Genomic DNA, 24,971 nt, shown 5'->3' with positions numbered 1-24,971 from the left:
CGGAGTTAGAAGTAAGAATAAGCACTATTATCCAGCTGTCGTGCAACCTCAAGAAAAGTAAGGTGAAAGCAATTTGTTGTAGATTGGTAAAAATTCCTTTCTTTCAGCTACAGAAGACTAATTTACATTTTAGAATTAACAAAGAGAGAGCGAGCAATTTAAAAGTGCTATCCTATTATCCATGTATTATTTGAGCTGACAACTACTACAGGTGCTATCCTATTGCCCATGTATTATTTGATCTGACAACTATCGCAGGTAGTCAGTATCAGTGAAGAATGGATACTTGACACTTTTATGTACATTTATTAGAGATTATGGTGTTCTTATTAGAAGCATCACCAAAGTTACTTTTTGAACGCATTTTCTTATTGGTAGCCTGACCCTAACATATAGGCCAAATATTTCATGCATTTATTGAATCACTTCTTAAAAGTCTTTGATGAATCCTTAAAAACCTGTAAAAAATTGAAATTGACGACAGACAAAGTTTGAGTGAAATAAAAACATTGTATAGATGATACCGATAACAGATGATAACATAATTACAGAGCTAATGAATAATTTCTGTTCCGATTCCAATCATGCATATAACTCAGCGTGAATATTTCATAAGTTGCTAAACTCTAATTAAGTCTGAAAGAGTGAGACTACAACACAAAGTCTCTTCTGCAGCTTATGCACTTTAAAATCGTGCTGATAAAAACCTTTTAATCATCTGGTGCAAATTATCTAAGACAATGGCTAGGATTTGTCCCCCCCCGTGTCACACCCTGTTACAAAATTAATAGTTTGAAAGTTAAAGAGAGAATATAAAGAGGCTACAAACATATAATTATCTACATGTACTTACATCTGTATCAAAGACAGGACTGAGTTCTATAGGAGCTCTTTTCCATGAGTCAACCACCTAGAAAAGTCAATTGAGAGCAGATTGATCATTAGCTAATGCAGCAACTAGCTAGCAACATTATGCTATACAACTACTAGCTAGTAGCATTATACTATACAACTACCAGCTAGTAGCATTATGCTATACAACTACTAGCTAGTAGCATTATGCTATACAGCTACTAGCTAGTAGCATTATGCTATACAGCTACTAGCTAGTAGTATTATGCTATACAACTACTAGCTAGTAGCATTATGCTATACAGCTACTAGCTAGTAGCATTATGCTATACAGCTACTAGCTAGTAGCATTATGCTATACAGCTACTAGCTAGTAGCATTATGCTATACAACTACTAGCTAGTAGCATTATGCTATACAGCTACTAGCTAGTAGCATTATGCTATACAACTACTAGCTAGTAGCATTATGCTATACAACTACTAGCTAGTAGCATTATGCTATACAACTACTAGCTAGTAGCATTATGCTATACAACTACTAGCTAGTAGCATTATGCTATACAGCTACTAGCTAGTAGCATTATGCTATACAACTACTAGCTAGTAGCATTATGCTATACAACTACTAGCTAGTAGCATTATGCTATACAGCTACTAGCTAGTAGCATTATGCTATACAACTGCTAGCTAGTAGCATTATGCTATACAGCTACTTTTTTCTACTTCATTACAAACTAGAGATGTTTTAAAGCTTTAAAATGGCTCGATTCAATTCAAATCTCATTAATAGTTCAATTCTCAATTTTTTTGCATCATAGGTCATGAAAGAATCGATTCCCTTTAGTATTTAAGCGCAAAACACTACGACTCAATTCTCAACTTTTTAGCCATCTTAACTTTAATGAATCAGTTGAAGCAAATTCACCCATATAAAAAAAATCTATACTCCAGGAACTCTTACAAAAAATTAACTTCTGACAATACAGCAAAATAATAAAAAGCCTCAATCACTAACTCAACTATGTGCAAAACCTTTTGCCCAAGAACCAATGCGTTTGACAGAGAAAAGTTATGTTTATTGTTTGTGTAGTTCAGTGAAACTAGCTGCAAAGAAAAACGCTATCATTTTTGCAGTTTGACCAAAATGCAGACACGCATTCTCTAATATATAAATACAGATGAATACCCGGCATTGTGCGATTAATAAGAAAGTTTTTGCACAGAAAATTTTTTTTGTTTAACATACCACATTTATCATTCTTAATTTCAAATGTAGACATTAATCTTGTGTTTTCTGTTATCACCGCGTCCAGTTATAGCTATTACAAACTAGCAATAAAAAATCCACTTGTTACTGGGATTGAACTCACAGCCTCCAGTACTGAAGACAGTCATTTATCCAATACACTACACTCTCCAACTGGCTATACTACGAAATAAATTGTGCAAAAACTTTCATTACACATTCCAATTTTTCATGGCTCCACACAAAATATTTCAGCTAGGGTTACGCTAGAATTGTTGACCAGAAGAGAATTGTTTAAACTCATATATCCTACAAGACTACTGCAATCAGTATAGAGCTGTAGAAGGCACTGCAGCTGGTACAGTATGAATTACACAGGAATAAACACAGTACACAGAAGTAAACACAGTACACACAAATAAACTAACACCTTCAGTTAACCTGCAAAAGTTAGAATGTTTAAGTTAGCCAGGCATTCATCTAGTTTATTTGCCTATAAATCTCAAATTATTAAAATATCTGTTCGGATGTCTGCCTGACCAGTTATAGCTATTAAAATCTTGGAATGAAAAGCTCACTCGGTGTAGGATTTGAACTCACGGATACTGCAACCGCAAGTTTTTAACCACTGAGCTATACAGTCATTTGTATTCTACCGCTCTTATCCTGATTATCCTGAATACCCTTTTTTCAATTGCGCATGCTAAATGACGTATTAATTGATAGATTGCGCCCACGCGTTACGATGCCCCTGTTATGCGATGGTTTTCACATAACTCTATGAACCACTACGTTTTTTTGGTAATTTTTTTCATTAGGGTGATTTTTTTCCGTCACACAATATCAACAAAAACTTCTCTCGAAATTATATTTGTGCAATCTGTGTACTGATTATTGACAAAATTGGCAATGTGCCGAAATCCCTCCCCAACTCATTAAGAGATGTTCAGCGGTGTAAGTTATGGTGTAAGTTATAGTGAAAACGAAAACGTATACATGTAGTTGATAAAAGTTTAGCCTACAACAAATTTAAAGTTTACTTTAGTAAAATAAATACTAAAACTTAGCTCTAAGTATGTGTTTAGTAAGGTAAATTCATTTAAACGAAATTCAACTTTTGTTATACGTCCGTCTCAAAGGTAAAAACTTTCTGCGATGCGTAGTGCATGCAGTACATTGCAATGTTACATTTTCTTGCAGATCATAACCACTAAATACACTAAAGTTACTGTATAGTGACCTTTTTATACACGCACTTCTATGCACTAATTGTCATCAATTCAGCAAATTCACAATTTTTATTTGCTTTTTTCAGTTTGTATTAATTATATCATTACCAAATCATCTGTTTTGTAATTTACATACTTGCTATTTATTTCCCATTTACATTTATTTGATCTCCTAATTTATTTCATCTGCTCAAAAGACTTTTTTTCCAACATTTTCCTTGATTCCGATTATAGCACATTAATTTATAGGGAGTTCTTGGCGCTTACCTCGCATTCCGCAATCATTAAATACGAACAAAATCTGCTTATTTTCTTTATTTATGGATTTTAAGTTGTTTCTTTCAATTAAAATTAAATTTTTAATCTGTCTTATTTAAAGCATCATCGTTTGTATAAATATTGACTATTTTTTATTTAGCATTTATTTTTAATATCGATATAGTATATTAACAAGCACAATTACCTTTTCTCAACAGACGAATATTGAGTTCGTTACACACATGTTTCACAAAAGTTCACTACAGTTCTCACTTTGTGTATTGGCTTACACATATTTCCTTCCAACGTAACAAATTAGTAAATTGTGATTGATTTCACATTTTAAAACAAACATAGTTACAGTACTACGGTGACTATCTGTAAGATAGTAAGATTATCTATAAGGTTTACTGGACTATCGTGTAAGATTAGAAGTATCAGTTATTCCTCACTCTCTTATATTTAATAAATAACTACCGGTATTACAATTATATAGTTTTTATAAATTTAGAAGTTTTTAATATAAGTTTGTAAAGTTTGCTTGATTATCGTTATTACTTCAGATCTGCATTTTCTAAACATAATTTGAATACCGTGTTTTAAATTTAAACATAGTTCAATTTATTTTAATTTTAAATTATTCTGTTAAATACATGTAATCTCAGAAGTTACACATGCTCTAATGCTTCCATAAAGAAGAAACTGCAATGAATCATCAGAGAGGAAAGAGAAGAAAGACTTAAGATCAAAACACACTGAGCGATATTTAGCGCGATATTGCACTGCGTGACGCTAATCTGCACAAGAACTCGCTCAGCGAGCTCATGCAGAGCGATAACGCTAGACATTCTCATCACAACTTTATCGCTAGCGGAATGCATTTCGATTGATTGGTTTCTCCCAGAATGCAAGTTTATGGCGGGTAGTTATTTCTTATAGATGTTCACCAACATACAGCAGCAACATTTTGCTAACTTGTTACGATTGAAACATCATCAGAACGAAAACTGAATCATTCATAAATTTAATAAAAGCACACCCAATCCTGTACGACATAATACACAAAAATTACAAAAAATCTAGGTTGAAAACCGACATTTGGAGTCAATCGTTGCACAGGTTGACCATCTTGAAAATGGCAAATATTTAAAATATTAAATCTAAAAAACTACTATAAATTAAACTATATATAAAAATCGTAAAATACTACAAAATACAATAACCGTTCTTTCTTATGCCTTCTTGTAGTGTACAATCTGTGACGGTGAGATAGGTTTAATAACAAAAGCGAAAAACGCTTACGTCGTTGCCAAGATGGCGCCATATTGACTTACCTAAATTTATTAACCACTCCGAAGAAAATAATGTTATGAAATTTTATTGAGAGTTTGTGAGCGTGCCCACTATATCGTTTATTGGTGAACTGCTCAAGTGTGTTTAGGCACACGCCAGTGATATCTCCGCCCTTCTCATGACGCACGCGATAAAATTGCCTAGTGTGTCTGGACCTTTAGAAAAGACAGGATGAGGAAAGCCGCTGCTAAAGCATTCGAAACTGAACAGCAAAGAATGGACAGAGAAAGTACAGCACAACTTCGACCATCCCAGACTGATCAGGAACGTCAACTAAGAAGAGTAAATGACCGCGAGGGGATTGCAGCAAAAACATCATTAGGGTAAAGTCACAGTATTTCCGTTATCATACAAGGGACATCCTGAAGCACTTAAACTAGAATTGTGCTTTGAGTTTTTGGATTTTGGTAAACAATTTTCTCATGCTGAAGCAGTTCAGTAGGATGAACAGTTTAAGACAAAAAACTTTAAAATTGCTTAAGTCAATCCATAATTATAAGGTAATTAAGGCCCATCATACAAGGGACGCAGAAAAATCGCTAAAAACGAAACTTCAATTTTAGGCTGAAAACTCTGTGAAGTATATGATCACATTTTAAATTCCTTTTAGCTGATGTTTGCTATGTATGTTTCAATGTTCAGTGTGAAAGAACTAACAGATTCCATTAATGGTTCTCATTAAACCACAGATTATTTACCACTAAGTTTGATCATACAAGGGACATCATACAAGGGACATTTCGGATCACTTGATTTTTCCACATATTTTATTGATAGACAGTAAAGTATTTAGCTAAAATAAACTACAACCATTTTAATGGAATACTACATCTAAAACTAGCATGCACTGAATCCAAAACTAAAACTATAGAGCTAAAAAATGTTGAGTTTACAGGAAGTGACCAGACATGTCAAAAAACGATAAATAATTAATATCTTAGATAAATATTGGAAATTAGATAAAGAAATGACAAATAAGATCACAAGGACATGCACCTTGCAAATTTACATGTATTTACGTTTATATTGACTGTAAGCAGCTTTGACTGCCTCAGCATTCAGCAGCCAATAGGCTCAACAATTGTTGTCGCATGGAATGAGCTCTGGGTTAATATCGAGGATAAAGTTAGAGTGGGTGACTTCGATATTTCTTGGGGTGGGCCACATCCATTTCTCTCCATTTCTATTTCTACAGAACTATTGCTCGCTTAGTAGGGGATTTTGGCAATGTCTTCTGTACCTTCCGTGATGCCTTTCCTGTGAAAAATTAAAGCACTTGGTTATTAACCTTTGATACTTGTACTTGCTACAAAGTGATCGAAGTCAAAATTTTATAACACAATTCTTATTAATTAAAACCAATGCAATTGAACTGATTGATTTTGTTATAACTTACCAAATGCTTGAGTAGTTGTGTATCCTGGTGTTGACTGATTACTGGTGCTTGCTTTCAGTTCACGAGCCTTCTGACGCTGAGCAGCCTTCTTGAGCCGTTCCTTCTCTCTTCGAGTAGCCCTTTGCTCCTCTGTAAGGCTGGCTGTTACTTTTGCCCATGCCTCACGTACTTGTTGCGAATGCTTAGCCTTGTACAGCTCTGGATTTTCCGATTTCTTTTTAGCTATATATTTCCTTTGCACGACACAATGAGCTGCAGGCCTGTCTTTGACAACCTTTACCGTCGACATTCTGGTTGAGACTGGCAGCTTGTGAAAAGTAATTGTTCTATTGCATTGACCCGCAGCAGTGTCTTGACGGGATTATTTATTAAGGTAGCCAGTCAGGCAATCACAAGCCGACAATGCTTTGAGAAAATATTTAGAGACAGCCACATTAATTGTATTGGAACTAATTAACTCAACTAGTTATGTTTAGTTGCCTACAATGCCAACTCATAAAGCCATCACTATTCAGATCGCGAGAAACTAAATTTCGACATAATGGGATTAAGTGCAATTAGGCTGGGAATATGTTGGGTACAGAAAAGATTATGGCCTTCCTCCACCAACAATGGTTAAGAAACCACTAACCATTTAAAATTAAGTTACGGACTGCCGAGTATAATAACTTTCGTATGTATGTTAACTATACCTCATGAAAATTGTCTAAAATAACATGGCCATCTTTTCAATGCTACTATTGTGTCATAAATATTCATGACATAATAGTAGCATTGCAAAGATGGCCATGTTATTTTAGACAATCTTCATGAGGTATAGTAAGGGAATAAAAGAGTAGATGTCCCTTGTATGATAAAATTGTCCCTTGTTTGATAATTTATTTTCTTAATTTTTCTCAAGTAATTAAATTATTTAAAAAAACTAAACATGCCATCATGAACCTCTCATGGTACTATCGGAAAATCCTAACTAGAAATTTTTTCACATGATTTGTTTTCAAAAAAAACAAAAAATGGTGCCCAAATTATCATACAAGGGACACGCATGTATTTGGAACGCCTCTTAAGCAAGATTTATTAAGGTTAGAACTTTGGAAACTTTTCCAGTCATAGAAACTTAATTGGATTAAGAGGTTCCTGGTGACACAATTTGCAATTTAAAATATGCATCTAAAAAAATCCAAAAAAATCAATGTCCCCTGTATGATCACATAATCGTCTCTTGCTGCTTAATTTTCTCAATTTCATGGAAATCGTTCATTATTTTTAAAAATCCTTATTAATTATGGAAAGTTTGGACTTTTAGCTTTCCAATGATGTGTAAAACTTGGTTCTATGATAAAATTTAAAAATCACATCTTTGGTTTCACAATACTGTGATTTGACCCATTAGAGACCGATGAATAACGTGCACAACGACAAGCGCTTCATCGAGAGTGGATTGCTAATGTAAGATCTTTGGAAACTTATGAGCAACGTACGCAAAAACAAGCGCGTGATCGAGAGAAGATTGCAACTGTAAAACCTTTGGAGACTGTCGAACAATGTGCACAAAGACAAGCGTCTGATCGAGAGAGGATTGCTGCGAGATGTACTTCTTGGCAAGAAAACTTTAATGCAGCATTTTTTATGACTGATCCCTTAACTATGAGAGTGATTCTTTTTGTTTGATAGGAAATATGGATAAAATCTGTCACCGTTGTCAAACACTCAAGTAGAAAGACGAAGTTCCAGGCTTGTGTTACACCAATGGAAAAGTCAAAATACCAGTAATTGCCGAACCACTTGAACCATTGAGAAGTTTAATGCTTGGAAATAGCGCATATTCTCGCCACTTTCTTTCTAATATTCGCAAATATAACAATTGTTTTAGTATGACATCTTTTAAAGCTTCGAGAGAAATTCGCGAGCAAGGTTTAATGCCCACTTTTAAAGTACAAGGACAGATTTATCATTTGCATGGATGGCTTTTGCCAGCTGAAAACAAAAGCAACAAGTTTTTTGCAAATTTCTTCATGAACAATTCTGATGATGAAGTGAATCAAAGATATCAGCATGTCTCAGGCGTGGCATTGTCCAAGATTTGCAAGACTTTTTCACCACTACAACAACTATGTTCTATCTAACAAGACATAGTTCTAATCTAACAGATGACATTTTAAAAATCGTAATTCGTGCAGATAGGCGACCAGCTGGAAGACATGAACAGAGATATAATGCACCATAATTAGATGAACCAGCAATTGTTACTGTGGGCCAAGACTAGGATAAGATAGATATCATGTTGCACAAGCGACAATCAGTACATACAAGAGTTTCTGCAATGCATATATCCTATGATACACTTTAATACCCGATCATATACTAGCGACGACAAGATGGATATCATCTTACACTTAGGCGGGTGGACCCAAACACAGGTAATGTGAAGTACAAAGGAAGAAAGATCATCTTACACTTAGGTGGGTGGACCCAAACACAGGTAATGAAGTACAAAGGAAGAAAGATCATCTTACACTTAGGCGGGTGGACCCAAACACAGGTAATGAAGTACAAAGGAAGAAAGATCATCTTACACTTAGGCGGGTGGACCCAAACACAGGTAACGAAGTACAAAGGAAGAAAGATCATCTTACACTTAGGCGGGTGGACCCAAACACAGGTAATGAAGTACAAAGGAAGAAAGTATCTGCCATGAATTTTTATGCTTTTAGGATGATGATACGAAACACAGGATCAAACGACTTACACAGATGCAGACACCTGCTCCTTCAGTTACTGACAGACGTGTATGACAACGTGTATATATTAGAGAACCAAAGAAGGCTTAGAGCTGACAGTTACATTCACCTAAGAGACGCTATGCTAAATGATGATGCACAGAACGTTGGCCAATCCATCGCTTTTTTTAACGTCATCAAGTCGTTTGCAAATGCGCTCGTTCACGAAGAAGCCGCCATATTTGTAGAAAACGATCGTTTTTCTTTTATTTACTAGTAATTTTAGGTGTTGTTTTGATACTATAATAAAAAAATTGCAAACAAAAACATTGTTTTCAAATTATTATTGCAAAAGCTTCGTGTTTTTAACGATAAAATTGTCTATAAAGAGCGCCAACAACGATAAAATGACGTCACGAAAAAACGAAGGATTAGTCATTCTTCCGTCTTCCTTTACTCATAGCCCTCGATACATGCGTGAGTATGTCCAGGATGCTATAACCTATATCAAACAGCATGGAAGGCCAGATCTCTTTATAACATTAACGTGCAATTCATAATGGACATATAAAAGAAGCTCTCATAGATGGACTAGCAGTTCGTGACAGACATGTGATCGTAGCTTGAGTGTTTGAGCTAAAAGTAAAACTACTGCTCAATTTTCTAACGACAGGAAAAGTTTTTGGAGATGCTCAATGTTTCCTTTATTCAATTGAATGGCAAAAAAAGGTCAGCCTCATTTTCATCTTTTTCTATAGCTGGTAAAAAAATACACTCAATTTAGATTGACATGATAATATCCGCAGAAATTCTTTGTACAGCATCATTACAAAGCAAATGATACATGGACCATGTGGCAACCTCAATCGGCTTTCTCCCTGTGTGAAAGATGGAAATGCACCAACAATACCCACGAGCACTTATTCATGACACTCTGACTGCTGATGATGAATATCCAGAGTATAGAAGACGAATGCCAGGGATGGGGGGACATTTTGCATGAATTCAACACGGTGGCACAGAAATAGAAGTCGACAACGGATGATTTTACCATACTGCATGTACACTTGTCAACTACATGTATACGTTTTCGTATTTGTCTACTGTAACTTACACCGCTCAACGATTTCATGAGTTGTAGAAGGGATTTCGGCGAGTAGCACATCGCCAACTTCGTCAATAATCAGTATCAGTACACCGTTTGTTCAACTGTAATTTCGAGGAAATTTTTGTTGATATCACGTGGCGGAAAACGCATTCGCCCTAACGAAAAAATAACAAAAAAGCATAGTGCTTCATAGACTTACACTTAAAATATTTTATAAGAGGGCATCACAACCCGGGAGCGTATTGTATCCAATAATATGTCATTTAGCGTGTGCAATCGGGACAAGGGTATACAGTAGATGGTAACAGCAGTTGAACCGTAAGAGCTCCAATAATATGTCATTTAGCGTGTGCAATCGGGACAAGGGTATACAGTAGATGGTAACAGCAGTTGAACTGTAAGAGCTCCAATAATATGTCATTTAGCGTGTGCAAACGGGACAAGGGTATACAGTAGATGGTAACAGCAGTTGAACTGTAAGAGCTCCCTAGTTTTGTGCTTAAATACGAGTTTAGAAAACTGTGATTGCAATTTTCGTGAGTTCAAATCCAGCACAAATCGAGCTTTTTATTACAATATTTTAATAGCTATAACTGTACAGGCAGATATCTGAACAGACAGATATCTGAACAGGCAGACGACGTTAAATTTTGAGATTTACATGTATAGGATTATGTATATGGGTCATGATCTCAGAAATAATGGCTCAGTTGGGTGTGTGAGATTTGGAGTTATCTACACTAACAGAAGGAGGAAATTCTCAGTTATTTTGCAGAAAAACTGATTCTAGCTTAATTACAGCAGATTTTATGGTCAATAAACTGAATGCACTTTCACCATTACTGCGAGAACATAGTTCTGAGAAAACTGGTGTTAAAGTTTGAGAAATGAAAACCAATGCACAATTGTGTTTACATTTAAATTGTCATAACAACCAATATCAGGAAGTTGTGATATTATCTAGACTTCTGTAGTTATATCCAAAATATTATGCTGAAATTAAAAATCTAAACAGATTTTAGCTGGCTGTCATAAAAATAGCTGTATATCTATCAGAAAATGTATTACTCAATTTTGCAGATATTAAAAACGGTTTGGCAGTACCATGATATTGGGTACAGCTGTGGTATCACCAACATAAATTTTAGAAAAATAATAACAGTAACATAGTGCACACCATCGGACACTATATACTCCGATCTTGTAAATTCGAATAATTATTCCTCTAATTAAATCTTATAATAATCTTATAAAATCGAATAATTATTCTTATAATTAAATATTATAATAATCTTCTAAGAATCGTTAGGAAAATATCATTTTCATTCTCTTTACTTTCAGTTTTCGACATCAGTTGGAATACCAAAGTACTCATTATAAGTGTCTAAAATGTCAGAGTGATCTTAAAAATTGGCGAAAAAGAAACGATTACTTTTATCAGAGGCAATTTTTCAGTACTTCCTGTTTAGCGTAGCAACAGTTTTAAGGTTTCTTTTTCGAGGGTTGGAGACTTCTATTGGCTAAACTGACTTCAGATTCAGAAAGATTGGTTTGACACTCTTTGATTGGTCAGGATGCACATGTTACAAAAATCGTTACCAATATTATAAATTCAGTTAGTGCGGCTTCGAAGTCGGATAACTCAACTTCGTGATTTGCGACTTAACCAAGGTTTCTGAGATCGCAACCCATATGTTGAATACGTATATGTGACTCTTCACACCACCAGTCACCTGAAGAGTGCAGAAGCACAAACACAAAACAGACCCGCCGTGGCCCCAGAGAGAAACATCAACCTGGCAAAATATAAGTAAATTTAACCTATTCCAACACTTAAGTTATTTATAAAATTAAATCTTATATATATAAGATTTAATTTTATAAATAACCAAAGTGTTGGAATAGGTTAAATTTACTACCAGTTATCTTACTCTTATCTACTCTTACCTTATCAGTTATCTTATCCAGCTACTACCAGTTGTATACCACCAGTTACCTGAAGAGTGCATCGCAAAAGGGCTAAAGGGCTGTCAAAGCTATCTCATTCACTTATGCACTGTCAACACTGCCTACCTGAGGCTTTATGTGAGGACTCCTTGAATGTGAATATTTAGATTTTTCCCCTCTTTGCTCCAGAAAGGCCAAAACTGGTAAATATCTGTGACAAGATACGCTGAGGAGGGATTTCTTTCGAAGGATAGCCTTTGTAGAGTATGGTCGCATTGCCCTGAAGCATAGGAGTAGAATGAGAACAGAGAGTTGGGAAGAAGCGCGGGTGACAAATAAATATCTATAAAACATATCTCATCTATCATATTCTTGAGAGCAGCAGGTGACTCTAAAAGACCCTGGCATCATTATCATAGCATCATTATCATAGTGTCATTATCACAGCGTCATTATCATAGCGTCGTTATCATAGCGTCGTTATCATAGCGTCGTTATCATAGCGTCACTATCATAGCGTCATTATCATAGCGTCATTATCATAGCGTCATTATCATAGCGTCATTATCATAGCGTCATTATCATAGCGTCATTATCATAGCGTCATTATCATAGCGTCCTTATCATAGCTTCATTATCACAGTGTCATTATCATAGCATCATTATCATAGCGTCATTATCATAGCGTCATTATCATAGCGCCCTTATCATAGCGTCCTTATCATAGCGTCGTTATCATAGCGTCATTATCATAGCGTCATTATCATAGCGTCATTATCATAGCGTCATTATCATAGCGTCATTATCATAGCGTCATTATCACAGCGTTATTATCATAGCGTCATTATCATAGCGTCATTATCATAGCGTCATTATCATAGCGTCATTATCATAGCGTCATTATCATAGCGTCATTATCATAGCGTCATTATCATAGCGTCATTGTCATAGCGTCATTATCATAGCTTCATTATCATAGCGTCATTATCATAGCGTCATTATCATAGCGTCATTATCATAGCGTCCTTATCATAGCGTCATTATCATAGCGTCATTATCATAGCGTCATTATCATAGCGTCATTATCATAGCTTCATTATCATAGCGTCATTATCATAGCGTCATTATCATAGCGTCATTATCATAGCGTCATTATCATAGCGTCATTATCATAGCTTCATTATCACAGCGTCATTATCATAGCGTCATTATCATAGCGTCATTATCATAGCGTCATTATCATAGCTTCATTATCATAGCGTCATTATCATAGCGTCATTATCATAGCGTCATTATCATAGCGTCATTATCATAGCGTCATTATCATAGCGTCATTATCATAGCGTCATTATCATAGCTTCATTATCACAGCGTCATTATCATAGCGTTATTATCATAGCGTCATTATCATAGCGTCATTATCATAGCGTCATTATCATAGCGTCATTATCATAGCGTCATTATCATAGCTTCATTATCATAGCGTCATTATCATAGCGTCATTATCATAGCGTCATTATCATAGCGCCCTTATCATAGCGTCCTTATCATAGCGTCGTTATCATAGCGTCATTATCATAGCGTCATTATCATAGCGTCATTATCATAGCGTCATTATCATAGCGTCATTATCATAGCGTCATTATCATAGCGTCCTTATCATAGCTTCATTATCACAGCGTCATTATCATAGCGTCATTATCATAGCGTCATTATCATAGCGTCATTATCATAGCGTCATTATCACAGCGTCATTATCACAGCGTCATTATCATAGCGTCATTATCATAGCGTCATTGTCATAGCGTCATTATCATAGCTTCATTATCATAGCGTCATTATCATAGCGTCATTATCATAGCGTCATTATCATAGCATCATTATCATAGCGTCATTATCATAGCGTCATTGTCATAGCGTCATTATCATAGCTTCATTATCATAGCGTCATTATCATAGCGTCATTATCATAGCGTCATTATCATAGCGTCATTATCATAGCGTCATTATCATAGCGTACTTATCATAGCTTCATTATCACAGTGTCATTATCATAGCATCATTATCATAGCTTCATTATCATAGCGTCATTATCATAGCGTACTTATCATAGCTTCATTATCACAGCGTCATTGTCATAGCGTCATTATCATAGCTTCATTATCATAGCGTCATTATCATAGCGTCATTATCATAGCGTCATTATCATAGCATCATTATCATAGCGTCATTATCATAGCGTCATTGTCATAGCGTCATTATCATAGCTTCATTATCATAGCGTCATTATCATAGCGTCATTATCATAGCGTCATTATCATAGCATCATTATCATAGCGTCATTATCATAGCGTCATTGTCATAGCGTCATTATCATAGCTTCATTATCATAGCGTCATTATCATAGCGTCATTATCATAGCGTCATTATCATAGCGTCATTATCATAGCGTCATTATCATAGCGTACTTATCATAGCTTCATTATCACAGTGTCATTATCATAGCATCATTATCATAGCTTCATTATCACAGTGTCATTATCATAGCATCATTATCATAGTGACATTATCATAGTGTCATTATCATAGCGTCATTATCACAGCGTCATTATCATAGCGTCATTATCATAGCGTCATTATCATAGCGTCATTATCATAGCGTCATTATCACAGCGTCATTGTCATAGCGTCATTATCATAGCTTCATTATCATAGCGTCATTATCATAGCGTCATTATCATAGCGTCATTATCATAGCGTCATTGTCATAGCGTCATTATCATAGCTTCATTATCATAGCGTCATTGTCATAGCGTCATTATCATAGCGTCATTATCACAGCGTCATTGTCATAGCGTCATTATCATAGCTTCATTATCATAGCGTCATTATCATAGCGTCATTATCATAGCGTCATTATCATAGCGTCATTGTCATAGCGTCATTATCATAGCTTCATTATCATAGCGTCATTATCATAGCGTCATTATCATAGCGTCATTATCATAGCTTCATTATCACAGTGTCATTATCATAGCGTCATTATCATAGCTTCATTATCACAGTGTCATTATCATAGCATCATTATCACAGTGTCATTATCATAGCTTCATTATTAGTGTCATTATCATAGTGTCATTATCATAATGTCATTATCATAGTGTGATTATCGGCTACAAAGACAACTTGAAAGCTCTTGGCAAACTTTGTATAATGTAAAGATGTATGACCCTTCTTCAGCCAAATAGAAATGACAATGTTGCACCCTAGATGTTCTAGAAATAGAAATAACAATGTTGCACCCTAGATTAATGTTCTAGAAATAGAAATGACAATGTTGCACTCTAGATTGATGTTCTAGAAATGACAATGTTGCACACTAGATGTTCTAGAAATAGAAATGAAAATGCTGCATCCTAGACCTAGATTGATATTCTAGAAATAGAAATGACAATGTTGCACACTAGATGTTTTAGAAATAGAAATGACAATGCTGCACCCTAGATTGATATTCTAAAAATAGAAAGGACAATGTTGCACACTAGATGTTCTAGAAATAGAAATGACAATGCTGCACCCTAGATTGATATTCTAGAAATAGAAATGACAATGTTGCACACTAGATGTTCTAGAAATAGAAATGACAATGTTGCACACTAGATATTCTAAAAATAGAAATGACAATGTTGCACCCTAGATGTTCTAGAAATAGAAACGACAATGTTGCACCCTAGATGTTCTAGAAATAGAAACGACAATGCTGCACCCTAGATGTTCTAGAAATGACAATGTTGCACCCTAGATGTTCTAGAAATAGAAACGACAATGTTGCACCCTAGATGTTCTAGAAATAGAAACGACAATGCTGCACCCTAGATGTTCTAGAAATGACAATGTTGCACCCTAGATGTTCTAGAAATAGAAACGACAATGCTGCACCCTAGATGTTCTAGAAATAACAATGTTGCACCCTAGATGTTCTAGAAATAGAAATGACAATGCTGCACTCTAGATTGATGTTCTAGACTGAAAATAAGGCAGAAGAGAATGACTCCAGAGAGAAAATGTCTCCTGAGAGAGAATGACTCCTGAGAGAGAATGACTCATGAGATAGACACTAAGATTGGAGTATCGATCTGATGACCTAAACAAAACTCAACTAGTTTTATCAAGACTGATGATTGAAAACTAAAACTAATGTACGAGGAATCATAGAATAGACCTTCTTATCTCTTCTGTGAGGGCGACCTTCTTTTTGAAGATGAGCCTATTGCGGACGAGGGTGACTGCAGGAGTGGGCGTCAGACAGAGGGGCTCACTCGTAGCTAGCAGAAGTTGACTTTCCAGCGCCAGCCGGTCATCCTGGCTCCACCGAAACTGGTCATTCGTGAGAGAGTTGATGTCCGTTAGCAGCGACTAAACATAGACGTAGACTTAAGCTTGCACTCGTCTGTCATTTAGAACACAGGAACCACTACAGAGACGTGAAACTGTCATCTGTTAAGGTAAAAATCTCCAAGTTCGCTAGCAATGAGGTTTCATAAATGTTTAAAAATACAAAAGCTAAATATACTTATATATATAAGCATGCTAGCAAAGCTAAATATACATGCTAGCAAAGCTGAATATACATGCTAGCAAAGCTAAATATACATGCTAGCAAAGCTGAATATACATGCTAGCAAAGCTGAATATACATGCTAGCAAAGCTAAATATACATGCTAGCAAAGCTGAATATACATGCTAGCAAAGCTGAATATACATGCTAGCAAAGCTAAATATACATGCTAGCAAAGCTGAATATACATGCTAGCAAAGCTAAATATACATGCTAGCAAAGCTGAATATACATGCTAGCAAAGCTAAATATACATGCTAGCAAAGCTGAATATACATGCTAGCAAAGCTGAATATACATGCTAGCAAAGCTAAATATACATGCTAGCAAAGCTGAATATACATGCTAGCAAAGCTGAATATACATGCTAGCAAAGCTAAATATACATGCTAGCAAAGCTGAATATACATGCTAGCAAAGCTAAATATACATGCTAGCAAAGCTGAATATACATGCTAGCAAAGCTGAATATACATGCTAGCAAAGCTGAATATACATGCTAGCAAAGCTAAATATACATGCTAGCAAAGCTGAATATACATGCTAGCAAAGCTAAATATACATGCTAGCAAAGCTGAATATACATGCTAGCAAAGCTGAATATACATGCTAGCAAAGCTAAATATACATGCTAGCAAAGCTGAATATACATGCTAGCAAAGCTGAATATACATGCTAGCAAAGCTGAATATACATGCTAGCAAAGCTAAATATACATGCTAGCAAAGCTGAATATACATGCTAGCAAAGCTGAATATACATGCTAACAAAGCTGAATATACATGCTAGCAAAGCTGAATATACATGCTAGCAAAGCTGAATATACATGCTAGCAAAGCTAAATATACATGCTAGCAAAGCTGAATATACATGCTAGCAAAGCTAAATATACATGCTAGCAAAGCTGAATATACATGCTAGCAAAGCTAAATATACATGCTAGCAAAGCTGAATATACATGCTAGCAAAGCTGAATATACATGCTAGCAAAGCTGAATATACATGCTAGCAAAGCTAAATATACATGCTAGCAAAGCTGAATATACATGCTAGCAAAGCTAAATATACATGCTAGCAAAGCTGAATATACATGCTAGCAAAGCTAAATATACATGCTAGCAAAGCTGAATATACATGCTAGCAAAGCTGAATATACATGCTAGCAAAGCTAAATATACATGCTAGCAAAGCTAAATATACATGCTAGCAAAGCTGAATATACATGCTAGCAAAGCTAAATATACATGCTAGCAAAGCTGAATATACATGCTAGCAAAGCTGAATATACATGCTAGCAAAGCTAAATATACATGCTAGCAAAGCTAAATATACATGCTAGCAAAGCTGAATATACATGCTAGCAAAGCTGAATATACATGCTAGCAAAGCTGAATATACATGCTAGCAAAGCTGAATATACATGCTAGCAAAGCTAAATATACATGCTAGCAAAGCTGAATATACATGCTAGCAAAGCTGAATATACATGCTAGCAAAGCTGAATATACATGCTAGCAAAGCTGAATATACATGCTAGCAAAGCTGAATATACATGCTAGCAAAGCTGAAATCTTTGGAAGTGTAAAAGATTGAAAACCTTGACTCTTGTCCCTTTTCATGCGATTCGGAGAATCCTCTCACAGAATTTAAGAATGAAAATGAGCGTGAAAGGGAAAAAAGAGAAGAACTATTCAAAACTCATATGCTAGTGTATAACTACATGTGCTGTAAAACTATATACGAGTGTTTAACTACATGTGCTATAAAACTACAGTCAAACATGAATAACTCGTCCACGGATAGCTCGAACACATGGTTAATTCGAACATTTCCTTTAGTCCGTTCCCATGTAATGATAAATTGCTATAGATAACTCGAACTCAACACTGTTAATTCGAACTGTTTTTTTGCCCAACGGCTACCGAAACGGTTGTTATCGCTTTAGAAAATCACTTTATTCAAAGCCATAGAGGTAAACTTCATCTTTTCGTAATTCATAAGCGTCGTTATTACCACCATCGGCAAAATATTTTTGTCAACGACTTTTCTAAAGGTTTGGTGAAATTTGATTTATACTGCTATACGATGAGTAGCACGGGCTAGCCGGGTCACGCGCGCAATGATTTTCGCCACGCACATACAAAACAAAAATCGCATATTGTTTTTGTTTTGTATGTGCGTGGCAAAAATCCTTGCGCGCGTGACCCGGCTAGCCCGTGATGAATAGTTTTCCGACGTTGATTCCGTGTTGAATCAACGTCGGAATGTTGAATGTTTAAAACGTCTTAAAAATTGTTGTAATTAAACTTTAACGTTGTCTGAGCTACAAAAAACTATTCATCGTTCGACCTAAACACAGAATACGTGTGTACATTCAATAAGTATCTATTAAAAAAACGTAAGTGATATAGAATGTATGTAAAACCTCGTAAAACTTCTAATTGAACTGCCTCGGAGTGTTGCTCTTAACGAATCCCGGGTAAAGTAAGGTAATCTTTGCATAAACTTCAAGAAAAAACGGCAAAATTGATCGTGGGTAAAACCTCAAAAGAAAAAAATGTCTTTTCTTTTGAGCATTTCAACAACGATCAAGTTTTGCCAATGTCAATCTGAAAAACGTCCTGGCAATAACATCACCTCAAACAACAAACCAATCTCAAGTGATAGAAAAATCTCTATACTTTTTCATAAAAACGTTTTAAACTTTACATTAGAAGCATTTAATTTGAAACAAGCCATTTGTGCTTTTGATTTATATTATAGTTTGTATATGTACATGTATCTACTAATAAATAAGTAAATATATGGACTTGTGACAGTGCTCTGATAACTTGAACGCTCTGATAATTCGAACACTTTTGCTCGGTCCCTTGAAGTTCGAGTTATCCATGTTTGACTGTATATGCTAGTGTAAAACTACATGTGCTATAAAACTATATGCTAGTGTACAACTACATGCGCTATAAAACTATATACGAGTGTACAACTATGCACATAGAACATGTTTTACAAATACCTAGAATAAGCTTCTAACTATACTTAAGTGTCTGAATGTCAAGGTCAATGATAAGGTCGGATAATGTGATAAACTAGTTAGAACATGACTAACCCGTTGAGAAGGTTTGAGAAGAATGTAGCTCGTTTTATAGGCTCCCTTGACAGCTCTCCGACTGTCTCGAATTTCTGCAACGACGCAGCCATCATAGAAGAGATCTGGCTGAGCGTGCTCGAACAAGTCGACCAAGGTGTGTGGAAGCTGTGTATATGTGCAGTACAAAAATGTAAAATCATGAATGTACACAGAACTGTATCTGTGCATGTATGTATTAAATGCAAACATATAGTGAGTAATAAATGGGTACATTTCCAATGCGTGGCTTTATACGACTACATATTTATATGTATATACTACTAGCTGTGCTATCCGGCATTGCCCGAGTAATAAAAAAGTCTTCGGACAGAAAAATGATTTGTATTTAACATATATAACAACATTTGCCATTCTAACTTTCAAACTACAGATCATGAGAAGAGTGTTTTGTGTAGTTGAACTAAATTAAGAGAAAATAAAAACAACTGTGAAGGTTTTGAAACTTTATCAAACAACTGTAACTTTCAAACTTTATACCATGAGGAAAAGGTTTTGGGCAAAACAACTAAATTAAAAATAAATAGAACTGCAAAGGTTTTCAAACTGTAAGTTTACAACTTCATAACTTGAAAGAAGTGTTTTGTTAAAATAAATTAGAACGAAAAATGTAAAGGTGTTTAAATGTAAATGTGAAATCATTAGCAAGTAATGGCTAAATATACTCTGTTTCGCTATAGTTATATGCTATGTTTCGCTATAGTTCGCTAAAAAAATATTTGGTATACAATTATATGATTTCAGTCCATTTTAGTGTTGCCATGCCAACACTGGCACGCAAAAATTGGCAAGTCAATTTTTGCATGCCAGTGTTGGCATGCAAAAAAATCGTAGGATATAGACATGCATAGAGTGGTATAGAAACCCATAGTCATTATCTAATGCTATCATCTCCTGGTAAAAACCATCATCATTAAAAATAGTACCAAAACACTATGTTAACCTTAGTAACAAGAATTACCTACAATGACTTTAGTGCATTTTGTGGTTATGATCTTCAAGCTAATATAACTTTACAATGTACTACGTAGACAGTCCTTACCTTCGAGACAGATGTGTAACATAAACGCTGAATCTAACTTAAATGAATTTAGTTTACTGAACACACACTTGAAGGATGTTTTAGTATGTATTTTAGTACGTAAGCTTGAAAGTTTAACAGAAATTTTATCATTTATCCATTTGTGAATCGTTTTTATTATAATGCGGATACCGAGTATACTGGATAAGGGATACGGATAACTCTTTATGGCGAGTTCAGCGACGTGTATCTTTTAATAATATACGTATATAATCAGTACACTAATTGCCAAATTTTAAGTTCAAGATAAATTATTGTCAACATCGTGGGGTGCAAACAATTAGGACTAACGACAAAAAGACGAAGAAGCATCATGTTGAATGTACTTGGGTCCCAAAATATTTCTTAACAGAGGCATCGTAATGCGTGGGCGCAATGCTAAAATCGGCCTGATGAACGGGAGGTTCGGAGATGAAATCCAGCACAAAGCGGATCATTTATTCTTTGAATTAAATCGCTATTGCCGGACAGACCGAACGACAAAAGACTTTGAAAATTATATATATAGATACTATATAACTACAGTCAAACATGGATAACTTGCCCATGGATAGCTCGAACACATGGTTAATTCGAACGGTTTCTTTGATCCGTTCCCACGTAATGATAAATTGCTATAGATAACTCGAACTCAACACTGTTAACTCGAAATGTTTTTTTGCCCAACGGCTACCGAAACGGTTGTTATCGCTTTAGAAAATCACTTTATTCAAAGCCATAGAGGTAAACCTCATCTTTTTGTAATTCATAAGCGTCGTTATTACCACCATCGGCAAAATATTTTTGTCAACGACTTTTCTAAAGGTTTGGTGAAATTTGATTTATACTGCTATACGAGGAATAGCACGGGCTAGCCGGGTCACGCGCGCAAGGATTTTCGCCACGCACATACAAAACAAAAACAGAATGTTGTTTTTGTTTTGTATGTGCATGGCGAAAATCCTTGAGTGCATGACTCGGCTAGCCCGTGATGAATAGTTTTCCGACGTTGATTCCGTGTTGAATCAACTTCGGAATGTTGAATGTTTAAAACGTCTTAAAAATTGTTGTAATTAAACGTATACGTTGTCTTAGCTAAAAAAACTATTCATCGTTTGACCTAAACACAGAATACGTGTGTACATTCAATAAGTACATGTATCCATTCAAAAAGCGTGAGTAATATACAATGTACCGTAAAACCTCGTAAAACTTCTAATTGAACTGCCTCGGAGTGTTGCTTTTAACGAATCCCGGTAAAGTAAGGTAATCTTTGCATAAACTTCAAGAAAAATCGGCAAAATTGATCGTGGGTAAAATGCTAAAAAAAAGAGGTCTTTTCTTTTGAGCATTTCAACAGCGATCAAGTTTTGCCAATGTCAATCTAAAAAACGTCCTGGCAATAACATCACCTCAAACAACAAACCAATCTCAAGTGATAGAAAAATCTCTATACTTTTTCATAAAAACGTTTTAAACTTTACATTAAAAGCATTTAATTTGAAACAAGCCATTTGTGCTTTTGATTTATATTATAGTTTGTATATGTACATGTATCTACTAATAAATAAGTAAATACATGGACTTGTGACAGTGCTCTGATAACTTGAATGCTCTGATAATTCGAACACTTTTGCTCGGTCCCGTGAAGTTCGAGTTATCCATATTTGACTGTATATAGTAACATATAATTATACAATATTATATATAATATTGTATATACTATATATAGATATACATATAAAGTACTTATATAGTACACTCATCAGATGAAATGATTTTCTGATTAGTATGTATATATGCACAAGTGTATACACATGTACGGTAAGTTGGACAGGTATGGATATAAATCGATAGTGGGACAGAATCAGGTATATGTGTATTATATAGAGAGGCAAGTGTATATACATGTACGGTAAGTTGGACAGGTATAGATATAAATCGATAGTGGGACAGAATCAGGTATATGTGTATTATATAGAGAGGTAAAATGAATATAATTTGCATAGTGAACTTGGCAAGTGTTTCAACTTACCTCTTCCTGCTCGATGAATTTCAGCAACTCCCAATCCTGTGTAATAAGGTGATTATAGTATACATGTGAGCGCAAAGCATGCTTGATATCCAATTCTACATATAGTAACAACTCGCTGAATAGCTCGCATTGGACGGGTAATAAAGAAAGTTTTTTCACAAAAAAATTTATTTTCAGTCAACATATACAACATTTATCATTCTAAGTTTTAAATGAAGGTGTATTTCTGTATGTCTGGTCAACGTCCGGTCCAATGCATAATTCAAATATTTGAAAGGTCGTGGCATGGCTAAAACAGATTGTTGAAAAACATTTCGTATTTCTTATGCTGCAGATCTGTTGAAGATTTACAAGAGCTTATAACCATTGGCAGGAAACGTAGTTGCTAAGTTGGTTAGTAGCTAAATTGGCTAAGTTTCTTTAACCAAGGAATTGAAGTAATTTACGATAGTATGATCCTTACTGTAATAAGGGCTGTGTTCATCCTTTCGTCAAAAAAAAATTTCCCCTTACAAGAAACCAACCCGTACATTCAGTGGATGCGAAAACAAGCGCACTACTACTAATTTTAGTTTTTAGTACCTATATTTTTATCGCTATAACTGAACATCAGACGACATACAAACAAACACTTAGATTAAAAAGAAAACACAACTCCGTGTCGGGTATGCCAAGACAAGGATGTATTATAATTGGTGTACAGCGTTAAATGTAAACGAGTAACTGTGAATTGAGCAAAGATAGAAAGACAACTCACTGTGTAAGGCACGTCGGAAGTCTCTACCAATCCACTACCGGCCAAATTAAGACAAATAGAATATCCTTCGTCAATAGACTTCAGGTGTATGACCAGAGTGTTGAGCTCTTCACGCGCTACCAATTTTGATAAAAGGTTCGGGCATGCCCGTGGATTTGTAGCAAACTACAAAAAAAGTAGCTCTACAATAAAATTATACAAATTATAAAGCGCACACCTATATTAGTAAAAAGATGAAACAGAACTTGATAAATAATATTTTATCCATCATAGCTTACAAGGGCTGTCTTATTATGTAGCTTACAAGGGCAGCCTAACTCTAATAAAATCATTCTACGTCTGACAGGAAACAACAACTATACTAGAACGTTGCCTACCTAGAGAACTCATCCTTCACATTATCTCATTTATAACATACCGCACTTCAATAATTATATTTCATAAATATGCTCAACTTGTTCATCTCTGAGTCACCCTAAGGCTTCCCTAGTTATACTCTATAACACATATTTAGCTTGTTTATCTCTGAGTCACCCTAGCATGTCCCTAGTTATCCTTTATAACATATGTATAGATTGTCAATCTCTGAGACACTTTACATTAGCTTGTGATTGCTGAGAGAACTGCTGGAGATATAGATGCAGGAGTTTCTCCTTTAGACTTCCTTTCTCGGAACTGATAGTCGAATTGAAGAGAATGTTAGGATTGGTACAAACAGTATGCGCCATATTCTACAATGTATAAAAATTATCAACAAAACTTGCGTGCACCAGAAATTCTTTTGATATGATCGATTTTGGTCTCTACTCTCTAGAGATATGATTGAAAAGTAGTTACTTACATAGCTAGGTTGATTAAACAGATTTTTGAAGATTATCGCGAGTGCAAAGCAAACTTGTTGAAGCTTTGATACTTAAATGAGATATTTAATACACTGACATTAATAACACACTAGAAATCATGAAGAGTAATTCCATATGTAAAAGATCTACTGTGACCCTTTACTACTCCACAAAGAATGAAACCACGTTAGAGTATAACTCTTTATATATTTTGACTGAACACATAAATATAAATACAGTGCATGCGTGCATTATACATGAACTGCAATGCGAGACTTTCTCGGCTCTGCCATCTTTTGGCTCATCGGGCTCCTTATACAGTCTTCTTGTAAGAATGCTTTCCTCTTTCTATGAAATAGCAAGCTCGGTAGTAGCTTGGTCTATTTGTTGTTGGCTTGG

General features: G+C 35.2%; 1 protein-coding gene across 1 annotated transcript in view; it reads right to left on the bottom strand.

Annotated features, from left to right (window-relative positions):
• Window positions 1–24,458, bottom strand: part of LOC137402556 (transcription factor SPT20 homolog) — a 49,897-nt gene extending 25,439 nt beyond the window's left edge. The window contains exons 1-7 of the mRNA XM_068089058.1: window positions 24,332–24,458; window positions 23,731–23,879; window positions 22,974–23,009; window positions 19,840–19,986; window positions 16,334–16,527; window positions 12,238–12,391; window positions 854–910 (exon numbers count right to left, since the gene is read on the bottom strand). Of these exons, the coding sequence (XP_067945159.1) occupies window positions 854–910; window positions 12,238–12,391; window positions 16,334–16,527; window positions 19,840–19,986; window positions 22,974–23,009; window positions 23,731–23,879; window positions 24,332–24,458 (864 nt within the window). The remainder of the gene's footprint in view (window positions 1–853; window positions 911–12,237; window positions 12,392–16,333; window positions 16,528–19,839; window positions 19,987–22,973; window positions 23,010–23,730; window positions 23,880–24,331) is intronic.
• Window positions 24,459–24,971: the final 513 nt, after the last annotated feature.

This window comes from Watersipora subatra, chromosome 8, assembly GCF_963576615.1.
Source record: "Watersipora subatra chromosome 8, tzWatSuba1.1, whole genome shotgun sequence".
NCBI classification, from domain to species: Eukaryota; Metazoa; Bryozoa; class Gymnolaemata; order Cheilostomatida; family Watersiporidae; genus Watersipora; species Watersipora subatra.
This window is presented reverse-complemented; position numbering and strand designations above follow the sequence as displayed.